Below are 17692 nucleotides of genomic sequence, written 5' to 3' on the forward strand. Positions count from 1 at the left end.
CAAGAATAAAAAAAAAAGAATTCAATAATTAAATATAATTGTTTTCAATGAAAATAAAACGTATTTCGAGAATTTTCTTTTTATTATTATTATTGAAAACTTCTGCGCTACTCGTATATATATATATATAGATTCATACAAAACGTAAAAGATTTTTTTATTCTCAATTTTACAAAATTGTAAATATGAAACATTATAAAATCCCTGACGTGCACTAAAGTCAAGAATAATTTAGAACATTCATTATACTTTTTCATTATTAAAAACTATTTTTTAAAAAGTTTTTTTTTTAACAATAATCGATGGCACACAATAAAAAGCTTTTTTTTCCAATACATTATTGATTATGTATTTTATTTTCTCACAGGAGAAATGTATTGTCAATGCCTAAAATAAAAATTGTTCTTTCTTAAAGAGAAGCATATTTGTGCTTGTAAATATTGTAATTAAATAAATAAATCATGAACAAACAGTTCTTTATCATTCATTATAAATATGTAATTATATATCTATTTTAAAATTTTTATATTTATCTATTTTACTATTTTTCAATAGGCAGAAGTCACTTTCAAAATGTATTCTCTTCTAACTGTTTGTTTCATGGAGGGATTATAGTTATTTGTAATTAATTATAGATTTCAAAATAAAAAAAACATCAAACAATTTTAAAAAAATGGATGGAAGATTAAAAAAATTTTAAGAATAAATTACTTTGTTTTTCTTGAATGATAAATATTATTAAGTGACATGCAAATATTATTGAAAATAGAGATTATTTCTTTTATTATTTAATCAGTAAATCATAAATTTTTCAAAAATATTTCTTTAAGTTTACGTAATTTTGTTATAGAAATAATTGATATTGTATACTAGAATCTAATTTTTGGTTTTAAAAACATTATTGATTTTTTTGAGCTGATTTTTTACAAAGCTTGCTCATTTATAAAATTATTCATATTTCATTAGAAATTCGGATGGAACTGAATTAATTTAAATTTAATTAATTGGATCCAAAAAAATACGAATTGGTCTATATCAATAGTATTCAATGATTCAATTAACTAATTATTATATTAATTATAATTATTATTAAAAAGTAATAATTAATAAATTAATATTATTAATAATCAGTAATTTATATTAAATAGAAATTCAGATCAAAATCTTCATTAATTATTTAATAATTAATAAATTAACTAATTTTCATTTTGTGATTGAATTCGCTATAATAATTCCTACAAGTTGACGTAGTTGTAGCACCCTGAAATCTAAAATAATCTAAGCCAATATTTACAAAAAGGCATTTGAATTTATCTAAAGGCATTAACTTTTAAAAGTCTAAATTGTTCATTAAGATAAATCATCTTCGACAATCACTATCAAAAGTTGAAAATATTTTAACGATCAATAATTTTATTTTATCATTTCTTTTAAATTATTTTTCAAGAAACAAACTTAACGACAGATTATAAATTTAAATTACCGTATTTAAATTCAAAATATAATTACTGTAAATTGTATTCAATTTTCCAATGACTTTTGACAGAGATTATTTCAAATGAATTATTTTAATTTTTATCAAATCTTAATTTACTATCAAATATCATTTAATTATTGCAAAGATATTCTCACCTCCTTGATAGAAAATACAAAAGCGTAATAGGTAAAAAAAAAATTATGTTTGTGCATTTATTAATTATTTGAATTATTAAAATATTGAACCTGCTTGTTTAAAAAAAAATGTTCACTATTCAGCAATCATCAATCCGTGCCTTGAGCCATTGAATTCATGACAGCGGCTAATTCTTTAATTTGATCCCTATTAGCGTGCATAAAAGCCTTAGCAGTCCATATCATTTCAGCTAAAATAACATCACTTTTCTCATCCATGGCAACTTCTTTCGTTAATTGAGGATTAAATCGATAATAAGGAACTCCAATCATCGAACACCATGTTCTCGCACGATCAACAACTCGTCCATCGCTTGCAGTAGCCTGATCAACCAATAAATGTCCAAGTGTCGAAACACCCATTGCCAATTTTGCCGCATCCCACAATCCTTCCGGTTTAAAGACATCAATTTCCGTCAAGGGAGTCACAGGAATTAATCCCGTTCCAATTGAAACAACCACCGACAATGGAACAATTTCATCATCCCTACCAGTCGCTTTTAATGCCAAATTATATTCATAAATTTCCGTCATTGCATCAAGTGTTGGATTATTCGCAATTAATCCACCATCCAAAAATCTTCCAAACGCCCGAAAATACGAAGGTGCCGCTCCAGTTGCTCTAGCCGCTTTCCACAATAATTGTTCCTTTGGATCAAGAGTCTCTTTAAATTTCATACTCGTCGGCACGTCCATTAAAATACTCGGTGAATCATAATTACGAAACAAATGCAAATCAACTGGTTTACGATCAGCAAGAACACCAGTGATCATCACTTTGAGACCATGAATATCTGTCATAACACGTTCGGCACCCAAACATTCTTTAAGAATTTTCTCAAATGGCTCACTATTATACGGTCGCATACCAACGAATGCCTCCTCCTTTAAACGAAAATAAAGTGCTTGACATTCTCTCAAACTTTTACCAGCTGCCAAACCAAGAGCAAGAATTCCACCCGTTGATGTACCAGCGATCCAATCAAAATAAGCAACTATCGGTTTACCAAGAACCGATTCCACCTCAAGAAGAGTTTGTACAAGTACCAATCCTCGAATTCCACCTCCATCAAGACACAATAATCTTCCACCACGCAATGGTGTTCGTTTTTTAGACGCCAATTTCTCCATACTTGCAACATATAACATTTGATCGAGAATTGTACGTGGAACGGCTGTCGGTGGTTCCGGTGGAGCAACACCATTATAATCCTCATTATATTTACAACCATTGTGACAACCAAATGTATTTTTATCACAACGCTCAGCACCTACCGCATGAAGAATGTACAAAATTTTATTACCATCATTACTATCGAGATTCACTCGATGACGTGGTGTTTGTTTTAGCCAATTTTTTGCATTTAAATCAGCCATAAAACCAATGAGAATTTGAACAATCGCTGGTGTTGCTTCGGCAACGGCAATATGTAATGGTGTATCTCCCTCATCATCGGTGATATTTACATTAGCCATATGACTCAAAAGAGCCACAACACATTCTAATCGTTTTCGTTGAACCATTATGTGTAAAGCCGTACGACCATGAAAATTAAGTGCATCAATATCACAATTCTTCTCAATTAAAGCATTTATCACTTCTCGACTAACTGACCAATGTAATGGAGTACCACCAAATTTCATGTCCTCTGGATAAAGAACATTTGGCTTTTTATGAAGAAAATCACCCACATAACCGGGACTCGATGGCTGACCTTCGGAAGCAGGAATATTGACATCAGCACCAATTAATAAAAGTGCTTTAACACATTCCGGTTTATCGCTACGACAAGCAACATGCATTGGTGTATGTCCCTCGTTATTTTTACTATTTAATGTATTAGGAAGACCTGAGCCCAAGATGGTTATAATATCTTTTGTCGATGATGCTGCATAATGATAGACAGTATTCCGATTGTTGTCCAAATGTTCAAGAGAGCTTTTTGCTTCAATTAGCATTTGTACGATTTTTAAATTATTTGTCTGTATCGCTACCTGAAGGGGTGAAACTCCTGTTTCTGGATCGCTGCTATTTAATTGACTGTTCACAATGTCGTGCGAGAAGGCTTCGTAGAGTAATAGATGTGCTGCTAAATGAGCCAAATTCCATGTTGGATGCTCCACCAGTGTACTGCATAGTCTCTGAATTTTTCCCGTGTTGCTTAACTTGAAAATTAAAAATAATTTATATTTCACTTACAATTTAATGTTTAATAATATGTCTATTAATTTAGTATAAAATTACCTCTCTGCACAGCTGCACAAGAATTGGAACTTTATCTTTAAAAATCAGAAATCTTGTCTCCGTCATTTTCAAATTTTGAGAACGAAATAGACTGTATCATTCCATTACGAAAAAAATGCATGAAAAGAAAATAATAAATATATTAAACAACCACTAGCATGGCAAATAATTAATCTTATAATTTATTGTCCAACGTTTGATTAATTAGAACAAACATTTTTATATTCAAATTTTCCGGGATTAAATTTTTTCAAGATAAAAACAAAAAGATAATTAAATTATTTTCCTGTTATCTTTCTACTGTTAAAATATTTAAAAAGAGATAAAACTACATTCTATTTACTCAAAAACTTTACTATCAAATTTATTTATTTATATAGAAAAAAAGTAAAAATATAAATATACCAAGTTATGAAGAAATGAAAAATATGATTATACCTGTAGGCCTGATGTAACGTTTCGGTACAAGGTCTATGAAGAACAATTTCATATTTATCCTTATATTTTTCTCCAGGATCATATAAAACAACTCCGTCTTCACGACAATGTACATGTCGACTACCGTACTGATCTGATCTAACCTCTAAAACAACATCTTCGGCAGTTTCAACGAAAACATTTCGTAACATATTGCTGGCAATATTTCCAAGCCACGCCATTGTTATTGTCAATGTGAATATTTAGAATGACTGATAAACTATAAACGTCAATGCAATGACAAAAAAATAAAGCAGTCAACAAGGTGCAACAGTAATTTGCATACTAACACGACAACTGCTTTTATAAGCAAAAAATGTTTGCACAAAACTTGTATATTCAATATTTAAAATAACATGATTTAATAAATTAAAAAAAACATTACGGAAAATTTTAAAGATAGACTTGTTGAACTTTAAACACACATATTTAGACTAAAAGGAAAGAAATGTGATAAAAATGTGACATCACGGATCAATGACAGACCGCCAATTTTCAATATATATGTGTCAGCTGATTGATAACAGCGCCATCTTTAAGATGGTAAAACAGAACAAATTATTCTTACCGACGTAAATACGTAACCATGGTAACCACGTGACTGTCAGTGTCAAAATAGTAAACAAAAACAACTCATTTAAAATACCTATTGTTTATAATTAATTGTTAATGAGACACATTTATGTATAGTGATTGAGAATATAATTATAATATATTAAATGATGATATCATCAATTTTTACTTATGTTTTTAAAATAAAACTCTAATATTTCTAAAATATAACCTCAACTTTAATAATTTTATGTTAAGAAGTTTTTCTCATTAGTTGAAATAAAATAGAATTTTTATTAAAACAATAAAAATGCCTCTATTTTCAAGTAAATTCTCACCAAAAAAAACACCACCAAGAAAGGCTCCTGTGTCATTGTCAAACACAAATCTCAGTCCCAAAAGATTAGAAAAAGAATTGGGACCCGAAGTTGGGCCGATTAGAATTTGTTTGGGAGAAATGCAAGCTGTTTTTGAAAATGGAGTATGGATTCCTGGTAAGAATGCAACAAATTCGTATTCTAAAAAATAAATAAAAAAATTAATTTCACTAAAAAAGAAATTTAATATCGAATAACGAATTATTTATATTTTAGAAACTGGAGAAATTGGAGGTACTTTTAAGGAAAACGAAATATTAAAAAAAGAAATACAACAATTAGAAGAGGAAAATAATTTGCTGAAACTAAAATTTGAAATCGTATTAGACATGGTAAGAATATCAAAGTTGTAAATGAAAGCACTTTTTAAAAACAAAAAAAAAAGATAAAATTTTAAAGATAAATCATTACTTTCAGTTAACTGAAGCAACAGCTGAGGGTAATTTAGAGAAAGAAGAAATTGAAAGGCTTAGGAGTCAATTATCTATTAAACGAGCTGGTACTTAAAATTTCGATATTTAATAAAAATGGAAATCTATCGAAATCTAAAGATTAATATATATATATATATATCAATGAATTATTATATTTTATGAAATACTTTATTACAAAAATAAAAAAGCTAATTTCACTTTTACTATATATACAGTATACGTACATTTTAAAAATAATCACAAATAATTCATAATTCATTGTAACTTATTAAACTCTAAACTAATTTATGTTAAATATTACATGAATTTGAATTATTTTGTGATCTTTCCTTTTTTAGTATAAATATCCAATTTTCTTTAACTAGTGAAAAAAAATTTAATTATCTGAAATATAGTTAAAAGTGTATCCTTAACCTAAGAAAGGCACAAAATCATTTTAAATGTATACTATTTTTAACGAAATCACAGTGATAATTAAACTTCTCATTCGTGTAGTTTAATAAAACTTGTCAATATGACTCGATTCTCAGAATAAAACTTTTTTAAAAAATTCTGTTTACTGAAAAAAAAATGTACCTTGTGTAACACATCAATCTCTTGAATTTCGAGGACATGTTTTCTTCGTATGACCTGCAAGAACAAAAAAAAGCAGCAAAGATAAAATAATTTTTTAAAATATCCTAATTATATGAGGATAATTCCTCGAAAATATATATTTTTTTAAATAATCGTCAAAATGTACCTTCAGTTCCACAGATTCCGCATTTTCTTTTAGCACCTGGAGCTCGTGGTTTTTTAGGTGCATTTCCACCTCTTCCACGACCTCTTCCCGAAGATGATGATCCCCAATCTCCACCTCCCCAGTTTCCACCACCTCTATTACCGCCACCCCAAGTTCCTCCTCCATCACCGCCTCCATCATCATCATCTCCTCTGTAACTTGCATTTGCGTTTGTTTCGTCGGCCCATTGGAAAAATTTACAAGTACTCTGCATTCCTTTCGGACACCCATAAAATTGTCGTCCTTTATTTACTCCTTCCTTCTGAACTGTTAATCTAATAAAAGAAAAATATTCAAAATAAAAAAAAATGAATTTATTTTTATAAAAATGTTATTATTTTTTAAAAAATTTTAGATATATTAAATAATTTACTTTTTAGCAGGTTGACCACAATTGCAAGTAACATTGTCACCTGATGTATTCAAATTATTACTATTTGACCAATTTGTTGATGGACCTGGTGCATTGTAATTATTACGCCAGTCATTTTGTGTATTTTGATTATACGTGTTTCCCCCTGAAGGAGGAGGTTGAGTTCCAGTACTGTTATTTTCATCACTGGATGCCCACATAAAATAATTACAACCCGATCCTTGTGGTTGAGCACATTTGAAAAATTGTCGACCTATGAATTTTTAAATTATTATTTTAAGAATTAAAGGCAGCCATTATTTAAATGAACGCCATTGAAAATTAATTTCTTTAGTAAAATTTTTAAAATACCTATATTTGGTCCATCCTTTCTGACAGTTAATTGAATAGCAGGATTATGACAGTTACATAAAATTGCTGAACCATCATCTACAGAACCCCAATTTTGACTAATATTTGAATTACTATTTGCATTTGACGTGACCATCCCAACATTTGTCCTTGTTTCTTGATTATTTTGTCTTGACCATCCATTTTGTTGTCGTGTATTCTCAGGTTGTCTAAATTGAACTGTATTATTTGAATTTCCTTGACTTTGTTGTTGTCTCGCTTGTGACATTGATCGTGAATTATTTGTACTACTAGTGGCATTATTATTTCTCTGACTAGACGAATTACTTTGAGAACTTCGTTGTGTGCTATTCGAACTTTGATAACCTGAATCATTTGATCGTCCGGTATTTCGAACATTGTTTAATTTTATATCCATACTGTCATTAAATATCTCGTCACAACCACCAATACATGTCGTGTACTCCACGCCAAAACGTGGCATTGCTCCAGGTTTAAATTTAAATTTTAATTTGTGCATTCCTCCTGGACACTGAAAATTTGTAATTTAAAAAAAAAATTAAGTTCATTTTAGAAAAAGAATTGTATTTCATTATAAAAATTTTCTTCTCACTTGATTGCATATTTGATCTTGAACTTCAACATTCACAACGGCCAAAGGTAACCAAATAGCGTTACTACACGCTGGAAAATTCATGCAACTTATGTATTTTCCTTCTTGATTTCTTCGATCTTTCAATGTCATATCGAAACCACATCGGGGACATTTCAAAATAGTGGGATTCATCGCAACTTCTGGAATTTCAATGTCAGCCGTAGCCACTGGAACATCGTCAAGATATTCGGCAAGTGAAGTGTCAATTAAATTGGCACGTTCAAGAGCAATTTTAAAAACATCTCGATATTTCGTTACTTGCCGTGTGAGAACATCGTTTGGATTCTTTTGTCCCTCGCATATTCTGCAATAATATAAATTTTCCAATAAAAAAACTAAAATAAATTAAATAATTAAATATTAAAGAGTATAGTTACAATTTTAAATCATTTTCAAGTTCAGCTCTAAGATTGGGTTTGGACATTTGAAAGCCCATTTTGTCATAACCCATCACAAGGCCAATACCCAATTTTCCAGGCATAAAATGTTGATTAGCCGTAAGACCAACGTATTCTCGCTTTTTAATTGTTTCAATATGTTCAGCATGTGTTGCATCAGTGCCAATTCCATGTTTATCCATTAAGGCAATTAAATCGGCTTCAGTCAATAAATTTGGTGGTGAAGTTTTCTCCTCTGGCATTTCAATACTAGTCGGTCTAAAGTTTTGTCCCTGTTCATAGGCATGTATCTCTTTGGCGTTCCATTTTTCATAAACATAAACGTCCAAATAATTTTTTGCAATAATTTGCAAACCATTGGCAATAAATTTCTCACCAGCAATGTCAATATCAACAATTGTCTCTTGACCTTCGGCATTTTTGGCAATACATGCGAGAAAATGCCTCACAACAAACTCATACACTTTTGCTTCATTTCCTAAATTAAATAATTTTTAAAGAATGAAATATTTAATTAAAAAAAAAAATGCAATTTATTATTAGTAAATGAAAACAAACCATGAAGATTATTGGCAAATTTAATTGGATGTATAGGTGGATGGGCTTGATCACTCTTTTTTCCTTGCCGAGGATTAATTCCATCTTGCAAAACACGTTGAGCGAAATCACCCCAATTTCCACTCTCTGTTTGTTGTTGTACAAGGGGTTGTAAATTTAATTCCTTGGGAAAAATATTTGTCTCCGTACGTGGATAACTAATGAAACCCTGAGTATAAAGTTTCTCTGCCGCTTGCATTGTTTCTTTTGCACTAAGTCGAAGTTTTCGTGATCCTAATTTCTCGAGTTCCTATTAAAAAATAAAAATAAATTTTGAATCATACAAAACATTTACGAAAATAATATATTATAATGAGCAAAGAAAAACATACAACAGTGTCCAAAGGCAATGGTCTCCATTTACTTTTTGGTTTACTCGTTACTTTTTCAACAGTAGCAACAGGATTTTCTTGACACATTTCAAAAAGAACCTGGCAAGGTAATTTTTCAAAAAGTCTATTTCGCGCCCATCTAAATTCAACATGAAGATCATTTCGCACGTCAAGCACTTTTATTTTCCAGTAAGTTTCCGGCTGAAATCGTTCAATAGCAAGAAATCTCTCGACGACAAAACCAAGAGTAGGAAATTGACAACTTCCATAGCTAATTAACATGTCTGCTAATTTTTGAGGAAATACTTTTTGAAGTCTTAATGTTTGAAATCTAGTAAATGCAGCCCCTACACAAGCATACAATTAATAAATACAATTTATACAATTAAATAAATTAAAGAAAAATAAAATGTAAAACATTTAATACCTATTCTTAAATCTAATTCACTTCTCACGTCAACAGCATCACTAACTGCTTTATTTGGCTCGCCGAGAGTTGCAAGAGCTCTGCTTATCGATTGATTTGTTATTTCAGAAAATTTTGCCCTGTAAATAAAATTTATTACATTATATTGATACTTTTTCGTTTTAAACTTATCCTTCTAAATTGTTTACCTGTAGACCCTAATATTGGGTTTAATGGCAGTGCATACTTTAATTATTTCAAAACCTATATTTTCTCCTTCTCTATCACAATCAGTCCAAATGATAAGAGCATTACAACTTTTCACTTCTCTCTCCAGTGTTTGTTTAATTTTAATAAAATCATCGGGACAATTTTTTACAACTGGAGCCTCAAATAAACTTAAAGGATGACATCCGTGCCATTTTCGATAATTTCCTACAAATTCGTAAGTTAATAAATGACCCGACACCGATGTCATCAACATTTGACAATTTTGATTCCATAATTGTGTATTGAATTCGTAGATTTTATTGAATTTTGATAAACCATCTCTCTGAAAGAATAGAATAGAATTTTTATTGGTTAAGTGAAATAATTCATTCATAATAATAAAGAAAATTTAAATTTCAACTTACCCATCGATTACCACCACGTGAAATGCAGTTTGCTATATTTTTAGCAGCATCATTTTTCTCAGCAACATTAAGAACTTTCATGTTTTTCTCTTTTTGTTGATTTAATATTAATGAAAGGCTAATCCTTCTTTTATTCACACTTTTTTTGCCATTAAACAACAATCTCGAAAACTGTTTATAAAAAAGACGAATCATTAATAATCATTTGTTCACTATTTTGAGGTTATAAATTTTTAGCATTATACAAATATTAAGTATTTAATGTGAATTATTGTTTTTTTTATGTATTAGTGAAAATTCTTATTGTTTTCATTATTTGGAAAGTGATATATTAAATTATTTTCATTTTAACAACACGTGTGTAACACTTGTTGTGACTATTAGTCGCGTCATAATAGCAGACGATTATCAGACGAGCAGAAGATGACAATTTTAGTTTCGAGATTTTCACTATAGGTTTGCTACTATCGCTAACATATTTTTCGTCTTTTACTGTGACACCTAACCTCAATAAGTTAATATTTTCTTTTTTTTTAATATTTCTGTCAGAAATATAGTGTACTTTTTATTGTCACAAAAATACGGGACACATACAAAATATTACAATTATAAATAATATTGTATTTTTCCTGTCACTAATTTCAAAAATAAAAAAATATTGAAAGGTAATATCTATACATATATGGGTTTGTAATTACAGTAGTACGCTGACGCAGGTCATCACACACAACAATGGAAAAACCATTGTTCGCGTGAAGTCTTGTTTTTTTTTTTCGAGTGCAAAATAACAAGTTTTTTTTTATTATTTAAACAAGGAGAATAAAAAAATTATTACACAGCATCTTACGCGAAATGATCGGTCTAGTATAAAAGTCTGTGTTCATTTATCTGTGAAATTATCTCGTCATTGATTTCATTGCACCTGGTAAAGTGGTGTCCCAGAATTCCCCGAGACAATTGTCGCATTGTGCCAAAAAGTATATATGTGTGATTTGTTGAGTGCGCATTAAAAGAAAAAAGTGAAAATCTTTTTATTTTTCTCTAGGAAAACGAATAAGAAGAATTTGCAAATATGCCAGAAAGCAGTGCTGTTTATCAACCAACAACAGTGGGCTATGCCTATGATAATGGAAGAGATCCACGTATAACAAGTGGTCTAAGAAATAGTTTCTCCAGACTCTTTTCAAGACATAAATTCAGCTCGAGAAAATGGCTCGAGTGGCTTCTTTTATCTGTTTCATTTTGTATCTTTGTCGCTGGCCTGACAGAATTGATTGTTAATCTAGCATCAGACGATGATTCAACAAAGAACAAAGCTCAGGATGTAATTATGTATACTATTTTTGAATTACATTAACTGTTTGTATAATAGTACAGAGTCGGTTTACAAAAAAAAAAAAAAAAAAAAGACGTATTTTGAATGACATTGATTTTTTTCACGCTTCTATTTATATACATCTCTGCATAGAAATTATATAAAAACGGCAAAATCGATTTTAGAGAATTATTTTTGGGATATTAGAAATTTTTATAGTTTTAAAAGCAATTACTGATTCTCATTAATTTTTTAGACGGAGAAGAAAACACCGCCAGTGAAAGATGCAACGACAGAAGTTGAGGAACACGTGGGAAGTGGTTCCAGTGGATCATTGGCAGTGGGCGCGACAATGATGTTTTTTGGATTATTTTTGGGCATTATTTGGGTGTGGCTTCGATTTTTCCGACGAAGTAAATCCCCGAGGGGGGGATTGAGCGGTGGTGGTGGACAGGTATAATTTTAAAATTTCTATTTTCGTATATGTATAGCTTAATATCGCATACGCAATAGGTTTTTTTGCTTTTCTTTTACGCCATGCATCTCAAAACCCACTTTGTTCGATCCTTTACTTTATTTTTTTGTACGCGTTGCTATTAAGATGTTGGGCGGTTTGAATCCATCCACTGACTTGCTGGTGGGTTCCACTTCGCAGTATGGACCAGTTCTCACTGAATTGCCGAGTCAAATGAAACTCAAATCATCATCATCGGAGGCACGAGAGACACCAGTCACATTGCCATTATCCGATCAGGAGGAGGAAACGCATACACTTATGCAAGAACCATCATCGCCACCAACTGCATCAGGAGGTGGTGGTAACAATATTGTCACCAGTCAAATACCAGGATGAATGTCTCACATCGCTCTTGGGTATCAAACATCAAGTATATAAAGAAAATAATTTTATTTTTTGTCTCAATTAATAAAAAAAAAAGAGGCCGCGGGCACTGATTATTTTTCGCAGATTGCAAATGCTGCTTCCTTTGACTTAGATAAAGTAGAATTCAAATTCTTCAAACTTCAAAAGATTCGCGAAGTTTGATTTACAATGAAAATCGCAATAATTCCAATTATCAAGGAGCATTAATTCTATGTAAAAAAAAAATTTACATAACTTCTGCTCAATATAGTCTTAGGCCGTTAGATCATTCGTTCAGAATTGTTAGATATTAGATAATATCTGGTTTCTTACATATAAATATTCTCATATATTTCACAATTTTTAGTTAGTCGCTATTTTAGAAATAGTTTCTCATTATTTTATGAGACAGTGAAAAAAAAACCGGTTAGAGGATTGGAAGGAGAAATGAGAATAGACTAAATGAGATGATAAAAGCAATTATTCTGCTCTTAATAAATGAAGCATAGACAATCGACAAAGTTCTGCATAACAAAGTTAGGTTGAAAAACTTTTTGAAAAATTGCCCTTTCGATTAGCTGTTCTTTAAGAAAAAAAAATTGCACGAATTCAAAATTGGATTGTTTCGTAATGCAGATTCTTTGATCCTTGTCTTTTCATCTCTTTCATGCAAAATTATTCGATAATTTTTCAATTTGCACACAGTGCACCCGTATTATGTATAAATATAATAATTTAAGCTTCGAATTTTTAGAATTTAAAAATGCCTACATGCAATGACACATTACCGAGAGCTTTCATTCGCTGACTCTCCTCCAAGTGAATCCCTAACTTAAATATATTTATGTTTTTAAAAACAAAAAATGTTTAATTTTTAATCAAAATAATGTTTCTAAAAGCATAAAGAAAAAGAAAACATTTCAAAACAATGTTTTTCAAGAAACAAAACTTGTTTCCAAAACAAAAAATCGTTTTAAAATGCAAAAAGAAAAATGTTTTTAAAACGTAAAAATTGTTTTCAAAACAGAGAAAATGTTTTTAATATAAAAGTTTCTATTTTTAAAATCGGATACTTTTTTTTATAAATATCATTAATTTTAGTTAAGAACTAAGATAGTGATTTAATTATATTTTTTACTTATATGTATTTTTTGAAAATATGTTTGTGACCGACTTTTCTGTCCGGTTTTTTATTTTGAATAATAAAAATCACGTGAAAGATTTTAAGTTCCGCTGTCGGTTGCACAAACAAAATGTTTATAGATTGACTGAATATTTTTTATTACATACAATCTTTATTTTATTGTAGAATTCTTAAGATTTAATTTTCATTCATGAATTTTCGTTTATTAAAATTTCATTAATAATAAGAATAATTTATCCACAGCTTTTTACAACTGTGTGATTACCCCCATGACTATACAAGATTTTTCTACTCCACAATTTTCGCACCTCTAATATTGAAATGCCTAAATTTATTTATTTTTGTTTTTATTTACTAACGAAAACTTGTATCTAATTTTTAACTTGAAAATAAATTCGTACGTCCACAACATTTTTTTAACTCCGTCCAAACAACGATTTTATAAAGAGAGAGTGCGAAAATCTCTCGACAATTATTTCTAAATCATAATCTTTCATTTTTAATCTATATAACAAAATTTTCAAATATTTATAAGAAGTATCACAATTTTTCCAGTAAAAACTACTTTAATATTGTAATGAGGATTTAACGATATTTCAAAAATTTATTATACTATAAAAAAATTACACAATATTTCACTTCTACTTGTTAATAAGAAAATTCTCAAGACAGCGATTCGCTTTATGTGCACGATAAAACATTTTTTTTTTTGTTCTTTGTTTTGAATAAATATATAGGTATATATTATATTTGTACAAAAATGAACTTAGAAATTATGTACAACTATTTTTGTTTCATTCATAAAATTTATCACCTGTAAAATATTAAACTAGCTACTGGATAATATGATTGTTTTATAGCAGTTGTTAAAACATACCTCACGAATTTTGTTTTTGGTTATTATAAATAGGACGTTAAATAAGTGCTAATAAATTGCTTTAAAAATATTTACTTTTGTAATTTACTCACCGAATTTGATGCTTATTCCTTGATAATATAATTTAATTAATGATAATCCGTGCGGAAATGTCGAAAACACTGTACAGAAGAAAAGTCAACATAACCTTAAAGTTCCATTAGTTTTAATTGTTGTCATTAAGACTGATATGCTGTGATTCCAATATATTATAGTTTTTCACTTTAAATGTCATTAATTTACTATTAATTGCTAAAAATTTTATTTAAATACAACGTAACTGAAATAGTTTATTTTATATACTGACATGTTGACTCTTTTCAAATTTACGCGAGAATAAATCATTAAGACACATTTCCATTATTTCCAAGACAGTTGTCCAAAAAGATAACGCTCATTGGCTGTTTAAACGCGCACAAATTTAAAAAAATTATTGTGGCGCCATCTATATTCAAATGGCGGACAAACTATGAAACTAACACTAATCAAAACAAACGGTTTTATTTTGTGCATTAAAAAGAATTAAGTAACAATAAATTTATTTAATTCAATTAAATTATCACACTAAAAATATAAATTAATTTTCTCTTAAAGTGAAAAAGAAAAATCAGAAAAACTTAAAGTTATTTGGTGCTGCTAATTAGAGTGAAAGAAAGTATTGTTTTTGAGGTTAGCTGTCACATGTGTTTATCAAAACAAAGTTAAAATCAAATTGAAAAAACTAATTATAAAAAGTTGAATACTTATAAAATATGAGCAAGAAATTAAAATTAGAAACATTAAGTAAGACAAGATCTTTACGTACGCGAAAAACTCCAGAGAAATCAAATGATTTACAATCGGAAACTTCGCAATTTTTTGATAACAATGATGAAGATGAAAAACATTCTAAAATAGTAAAAACTAAATTAAAAAAACGTTCTCCAATTAAAATAAAATGTGATGATGATGTAAAAGAAATTGAAAATGAACCTTCTTCCAAAAATAATGGGAATTGGATGCCAAAAAATTGGGAAGCACTTTTAAAAAATATTAGAGAAATGAGAAAAGATGAATCTGCACCGGTTGATGAAATGGGTTGTCATAAATGTGCCGATACCGATGCAAGCAAACCAATTTTTAGATATCAATCATTATTAGCATTAATGTTAAGTAGTCAAACAAAAGATCAAGTTACTCACGCTGCAATGCAAAGACTTAAAGATTTTGGTTGTACTCCTGATTCAATTATTGCTGCATCTGATGAAGAGCTTGGAAAACTCATTTATCCCGTTAGCTTTTGGAAGGTATATCAATTTTTCACTTGTAATAATTATTTTCAATAATTTACTTTAAAAATAAAAAATATTCTCAATTTTCAGCGTAAAGTGGAATATTTAAAGAAAACATCAACAATTTTAAAGGAACAATACAATGGTGATATACCAGAGACTGTTGAGAAATTATGTGAATTACCGGGAGTTGGTCCTAAAATGGCTCATATTTGTATGCAAGTTGCTTGGGATAAAATATCTGGAATTGGTGTTGATACTCACGTTCATCGTATCACAAATCGTTTGGGATGGGCGAAAAAAACAACTAAAACTCCCGAGGATACGAGAAAAGAATTAGAATCTTGGCTTCCTAAAGAATTGTGGGCCGATGTTAATCATCTTCTTGTTGGTTTTGGTCAAACTGTTTGCACGCCACAAAGACCAAAATGTACCGAGTGTCTCAATAAGGAAATTTGTCCGTTTGCTAGAAAAAACAATGTACATAAAAAGTAAGAAATTATTTTCAAGAAATATTATTTTTTTTTTGTAACAATTTATAATGAATGCGGTAATTACTAATCCTTACGAAAAAATATTATAAACTTTCCTTTTTTTCCCTTTATTATAGAGTGAATGCAACTTTATAATTTATAGTTTAATTTAAATTATTAATTCCTTTAATATCAAACATTAATTTCTTAATATCATTTTTTTTTTAAATTACACATTTTGTTATATAATATTTTTTCGTAAGATTTCTTTTAATAATCCATATAAATTATATTTTTTCTAATTTTCGAGTAAAAAATATAAAAACCATCAAACTTAAATAACAGGGTTTTTTGTTTTATTGGCGAAAGGACATTTTTTGATTACCATTTTATTTATAATGTAATTACAGATACAATAATTACAGTTCTTCATTGGGAAGTTTTGTATTTCAGGTTTTATACACATAGCATAGTTGTTGAATTGTAAGCTGTGTATTGATTTTTAATACATTGACAGATTTTTTTTTTTTTTTAATAATATTTCACACTTTTTGGCAGTTGAAAACGCGAGATTCGCTTAAGAAAATCGGAGTACCGTCTAAAAGCCACAATTATACGTATTTTTTTATATTTATAGATATATATTTTGAAACGTACAAAAAGGAGTATTTTACATCTCGAATTATGTGCTATAAATATTGTTTTTTTTCATGAATATTAAGATACTTATAGCTATTTTGATTATGTGTGAAGTGAAATTTTTTTACTTTTAAAAATTGGAAAATTTTCCAACATGAATTTTCTCGTTGATAATAAATAATTATTTTTTTTTAAAAAATATTCGAATCAGTCTTTTTTTTAATAGTTTAAAGTCTTTAAGTACTGTAAATTATTTGGTGTATTATTTGTTTTTTAATATTAATTTTAAGTTACTAATTACCATCATGATAGTTTGTTCGAGATGAGAAAATTATAAACAATTATTACTAGTTTATTTTTGTCGCAATTGGACGGTACTCATTGATAATATATACGCAATTACGATACGTACATAATTATTTACAATATTTATACCGTAGATGCTTTAATTAACTAATATTTCATTTTTTCATCATCAAGCTCTTACTATATTTACACTTTTTGATCTCGCATTGAATTGGTAATTAACTATTATTATTAATCGAACAATCAATAAAATTCTGATCGTTTGACGAATTGGAAAAAATCCTAGAAGGGATGTTGATTTTGACTGGAATAATATTAGATCTGTTTTTATATTTATATATATATATATTCGCCAGTCACGTATTTGATATACGATTTTTTGTTTACAATTTGTGTATTTGAAATATACACGTCTTCATCATCGCGATTTTTTACGTTATTTACTAGTTTTGTACTTTTATAAATTACACTGGCATTCTGAT

General features: G+C 29.0%; 5 protein-coding genes across 9 annotated transcripts; 3 read left to right on the top strand and 2 right to left on the bottom strand.

Moving 5' to 3' along the window:
* Nucleotides 1-1585: 1585 nt before the first annotated feature.
* On the bottom strand, nt 1586-4877 carry LOC127287868 (85/88 kDa calcium-independent phospholipase A2). Its single transcript, XM_051315005.1, has 3 exons — nt 4355-4877; nt 3917-4007; nt 1586-3837 (listed from the first exon to the last, which is right to left on the bottom strand). The coding sequence occupies exons 1-3, from the start codon at nt 4573-4575 to the stop codon at nt 1762-1764; spliced, it is 2388 nt and encodes a 795-aa protein (XP_051170962.1). The 5' UTR covers nt 4576-4877; the 3' UTR covers nt 1586-1761.
* Nucleotides 4878-5025: 148 nt separating this feature from the next.
* On the top strand, nt 5026-5964 carry LOC127287870 (protein chibby homolog 1). The gene is made up of 3 exons (XM_051315009.1): nt 5026-5439; nt 5539-5654; nt 5740-5964. The coding sequence occupies exons 1-3, from the start codon at nt 5256-5258 to the stop codon at nt 5827-5829; spliced, it is 390 nt and encodes a 129-aa protein (XP_051170966.1). The 5' UTR covers nt 5026-5255; the 3' UTR covers nt 5830-5964.
* On the bottom strand, nt 5315-14853 carry LOC127287867 (DNA topoisomerase 3-alpha). 3 transcript variants are annotated; one of them, XM_051315003.1, is made up of 12 exons: nt 10285-10676; nt 9859-10202; nt 9671-9789; nt 9244-9590; nt 8873-9161; nt 8294-8792; nt 7875-8220; nt 7262-7793; nt 6911-7163; nt 6499-6812; nt 6333-6386; nt 5315-5463 (listed from the first exon to the last, which is right to left on the bottom strand). In XM_051315003.1, exons 1-11 carry the CDS (start codon nt 10477-10479, stop codon nt 6346-6348), a joined length of 3279 nt encoding a protein of 1092 aa, XP_051170960.1. In that variant the 5' UTR covers nt 10480-10676; the 3' UTR covers nt 5315-5463; nt 6333-6345. The 3 variants fall into 3 exon arrangements, with proteins under 3 accessions (XP_051170960.1, XP_051170961.1, XP_051170958.1); XM_051315004.1 differs by lacking the exon at nt 5315-5463 and adding an exon at nt 14575-14853 and having other exon boundaries at nt 5893-6386; nt 10285-10455; XM_051315001.1 differs by lacking the exon at nt 5315-5463 and having other exon boundaries at nt 5893-6386.
* On the top strand, nt 10797-14552 carry LOC127287869 (uncharacterized). 3 transcript variants are annotated; one of them, XM_051315007.1, is made up of 4 exons: nt 10797-10949; nt 11330-11608; nt 11856-12053; nt 12201-14552. In XM_051315007.1, exons 2-4 carry the CDS (start codon nt 11357-11359, stop codon nt 12450-12452), a joined length of 702 nt encoding a protein of 233 aa, XP_051170964.1. In that variant the 5' UTR covers nt 10797-10949; nt 11330-11356; the 3' UTR covers nt 12453-14552. The 3 variants fall into 3 exon arrangements, with proteins under 3 accessions (XP_051170964.1, XP_051170965.1, XP_051170963.1); XM_051315006.1 differs by lacking the exon at nt 10797-10949 and adding an exon at nt 10968-11261; XM_051315008.1 differs by lacking the exon at nt 10797-10949 and having other exon boundaries at nt 10966-11608; nt 12255-14552.
* Nucleotides 14854-14984: 131 nt separating the features above from the next.
* LOC127287851 (endonuclease III-like protein 1) lies at nt 14985-17637 on the top strand. The gene is made up of 2 exons (XM_051314973.1): nt 14985-15807; nt 15883-17637. The coding sequence occupies exons 1-2, from the start codon at nt 15274-15276 to the stop codon at nt 16285-16287; spliced, it is 939 nt and encodes a 312-aa protein (XP_051170930.1). The 5' UTR covers nt 14985-15273; the 3' UTR covers nt 16288-17637.
* The last annotated feature ends 55 nt before the right edge of the window (nt 17638-17692 follow it).

The sequence above is a fragment of the Leptopilina boulardi genome, unplaced genomic scaffold (assembly GCF_019393585.1).
Source record: "Leptopilina boulardi isolate dan_hultmark-lab unplaced genomic scaffold, ZJU_Lbou_2.1 LbouV2_376, whole genome shotgun sequence".
Classification (NCBI taxonomy): domain Eukaryota; kingdom Metazoa; phylum Arthropoda; class Insecta; order Hymenoptera; family Figitidae; genus Leptopilina; species Leptopilina boulardi.

Bases quoted from the DNA above. Each gene is read 5' to 3' on its own strand.
- LOC127287868 (XM_051315005.1), bottom strand. From the start codon at position 4,575: ATGGCGTGGCTTGGAAATATTGCCAGCAATATGTTACGAAATGTTTTC. The intron at 4,008-4,354 runs GTATAATCATAT...GGAATGATACAG, and splicing joins ACGTTACATCAGGCCTACAG to TCTATTTCGTTCTCAAAATT. The intron at 3,838-3,916 runs GTAATTTTATAC...TTAATTTTCAAG, and splicing joins TTGTGCAGCTGTGCAGAGAG to TTAAGCAACACGGGAAAAAT.
- LOC127287870 (XM_051315009.1), top strand. From the start codon at position 5,256: ATGCCTCTATTTTCAAGTAAATTCTCACCAAAAAAAACACCACCAAGA. The intron at 5,440-5,538 runs GTAAGAATGCAA...TTTATATTTTAG, and splicing joins AAATGGAGTATGGATTCCTG to AAACTGGAGAAATTGGAGGT. The intron at 5,655-5,739 runs GTAAGAATATCA...CATTACTTTCAG, and splicing joins TTGAAATCGTATTAGACATG to TTAACTGAAGCAACAGCTGA.
- LOC127287867 (XM_051315003.1), bottom strand. From the start codon at position 10,479: ATGATTCGTCTTTTTTATAAACAGTTTTCGAGATTGTTGTTTAATGGC. The intron at 9,790-9,858 runs GTAAACAATTTA...TTTTATTTACAG, and splicing joins CCCAATATTAGGGTCTACAG to GGCAAAATTTTCTGAAATAA. The intron at 7,794-7,874 runs GTGAGAAGAAAA...ACAAATTTTCAG, and splicing joins AAGATCAAATATGCAATCAA to TGTCCAGGAGGAATGCACAA.
- LOC127287869 (XM_051315007.1), top strand. From the start codon at position 11,357: ATGCCAGAAAGCAGTGCTGTTTATCAACCAACAACAGTGGGCTATGCC. The intron at 11,609-11,855 runs GTAATTATGTAT...TTAATTTTTTAG, and splicing joins CAAAGAACAAAGCTCAGGAT to ACGGAGAAGAAAACACCGCC. The intron at 12,054-12,200 runs GTATAATTTTAA...GTTGCTATTAAG, and splicing joins TGAGCGGTGGTGGTGGACAG to ATGTTGGGCGGTTTGAATCC.
- LOC127287851 (XM_051314973.1), top strand. From the start codon at position 15,274: ATGAGCAAGAAATTAAAATTAGAAACATTAAGTAAGACAAGATCTTTA. The intron at 15,808-15,882 runs GTATATCAATTT...CTCAATTTTCAG, and splicing joins ATCCCGTTAGCTTTTGGAAG to CGTAAAGTGGAATATTTAAA.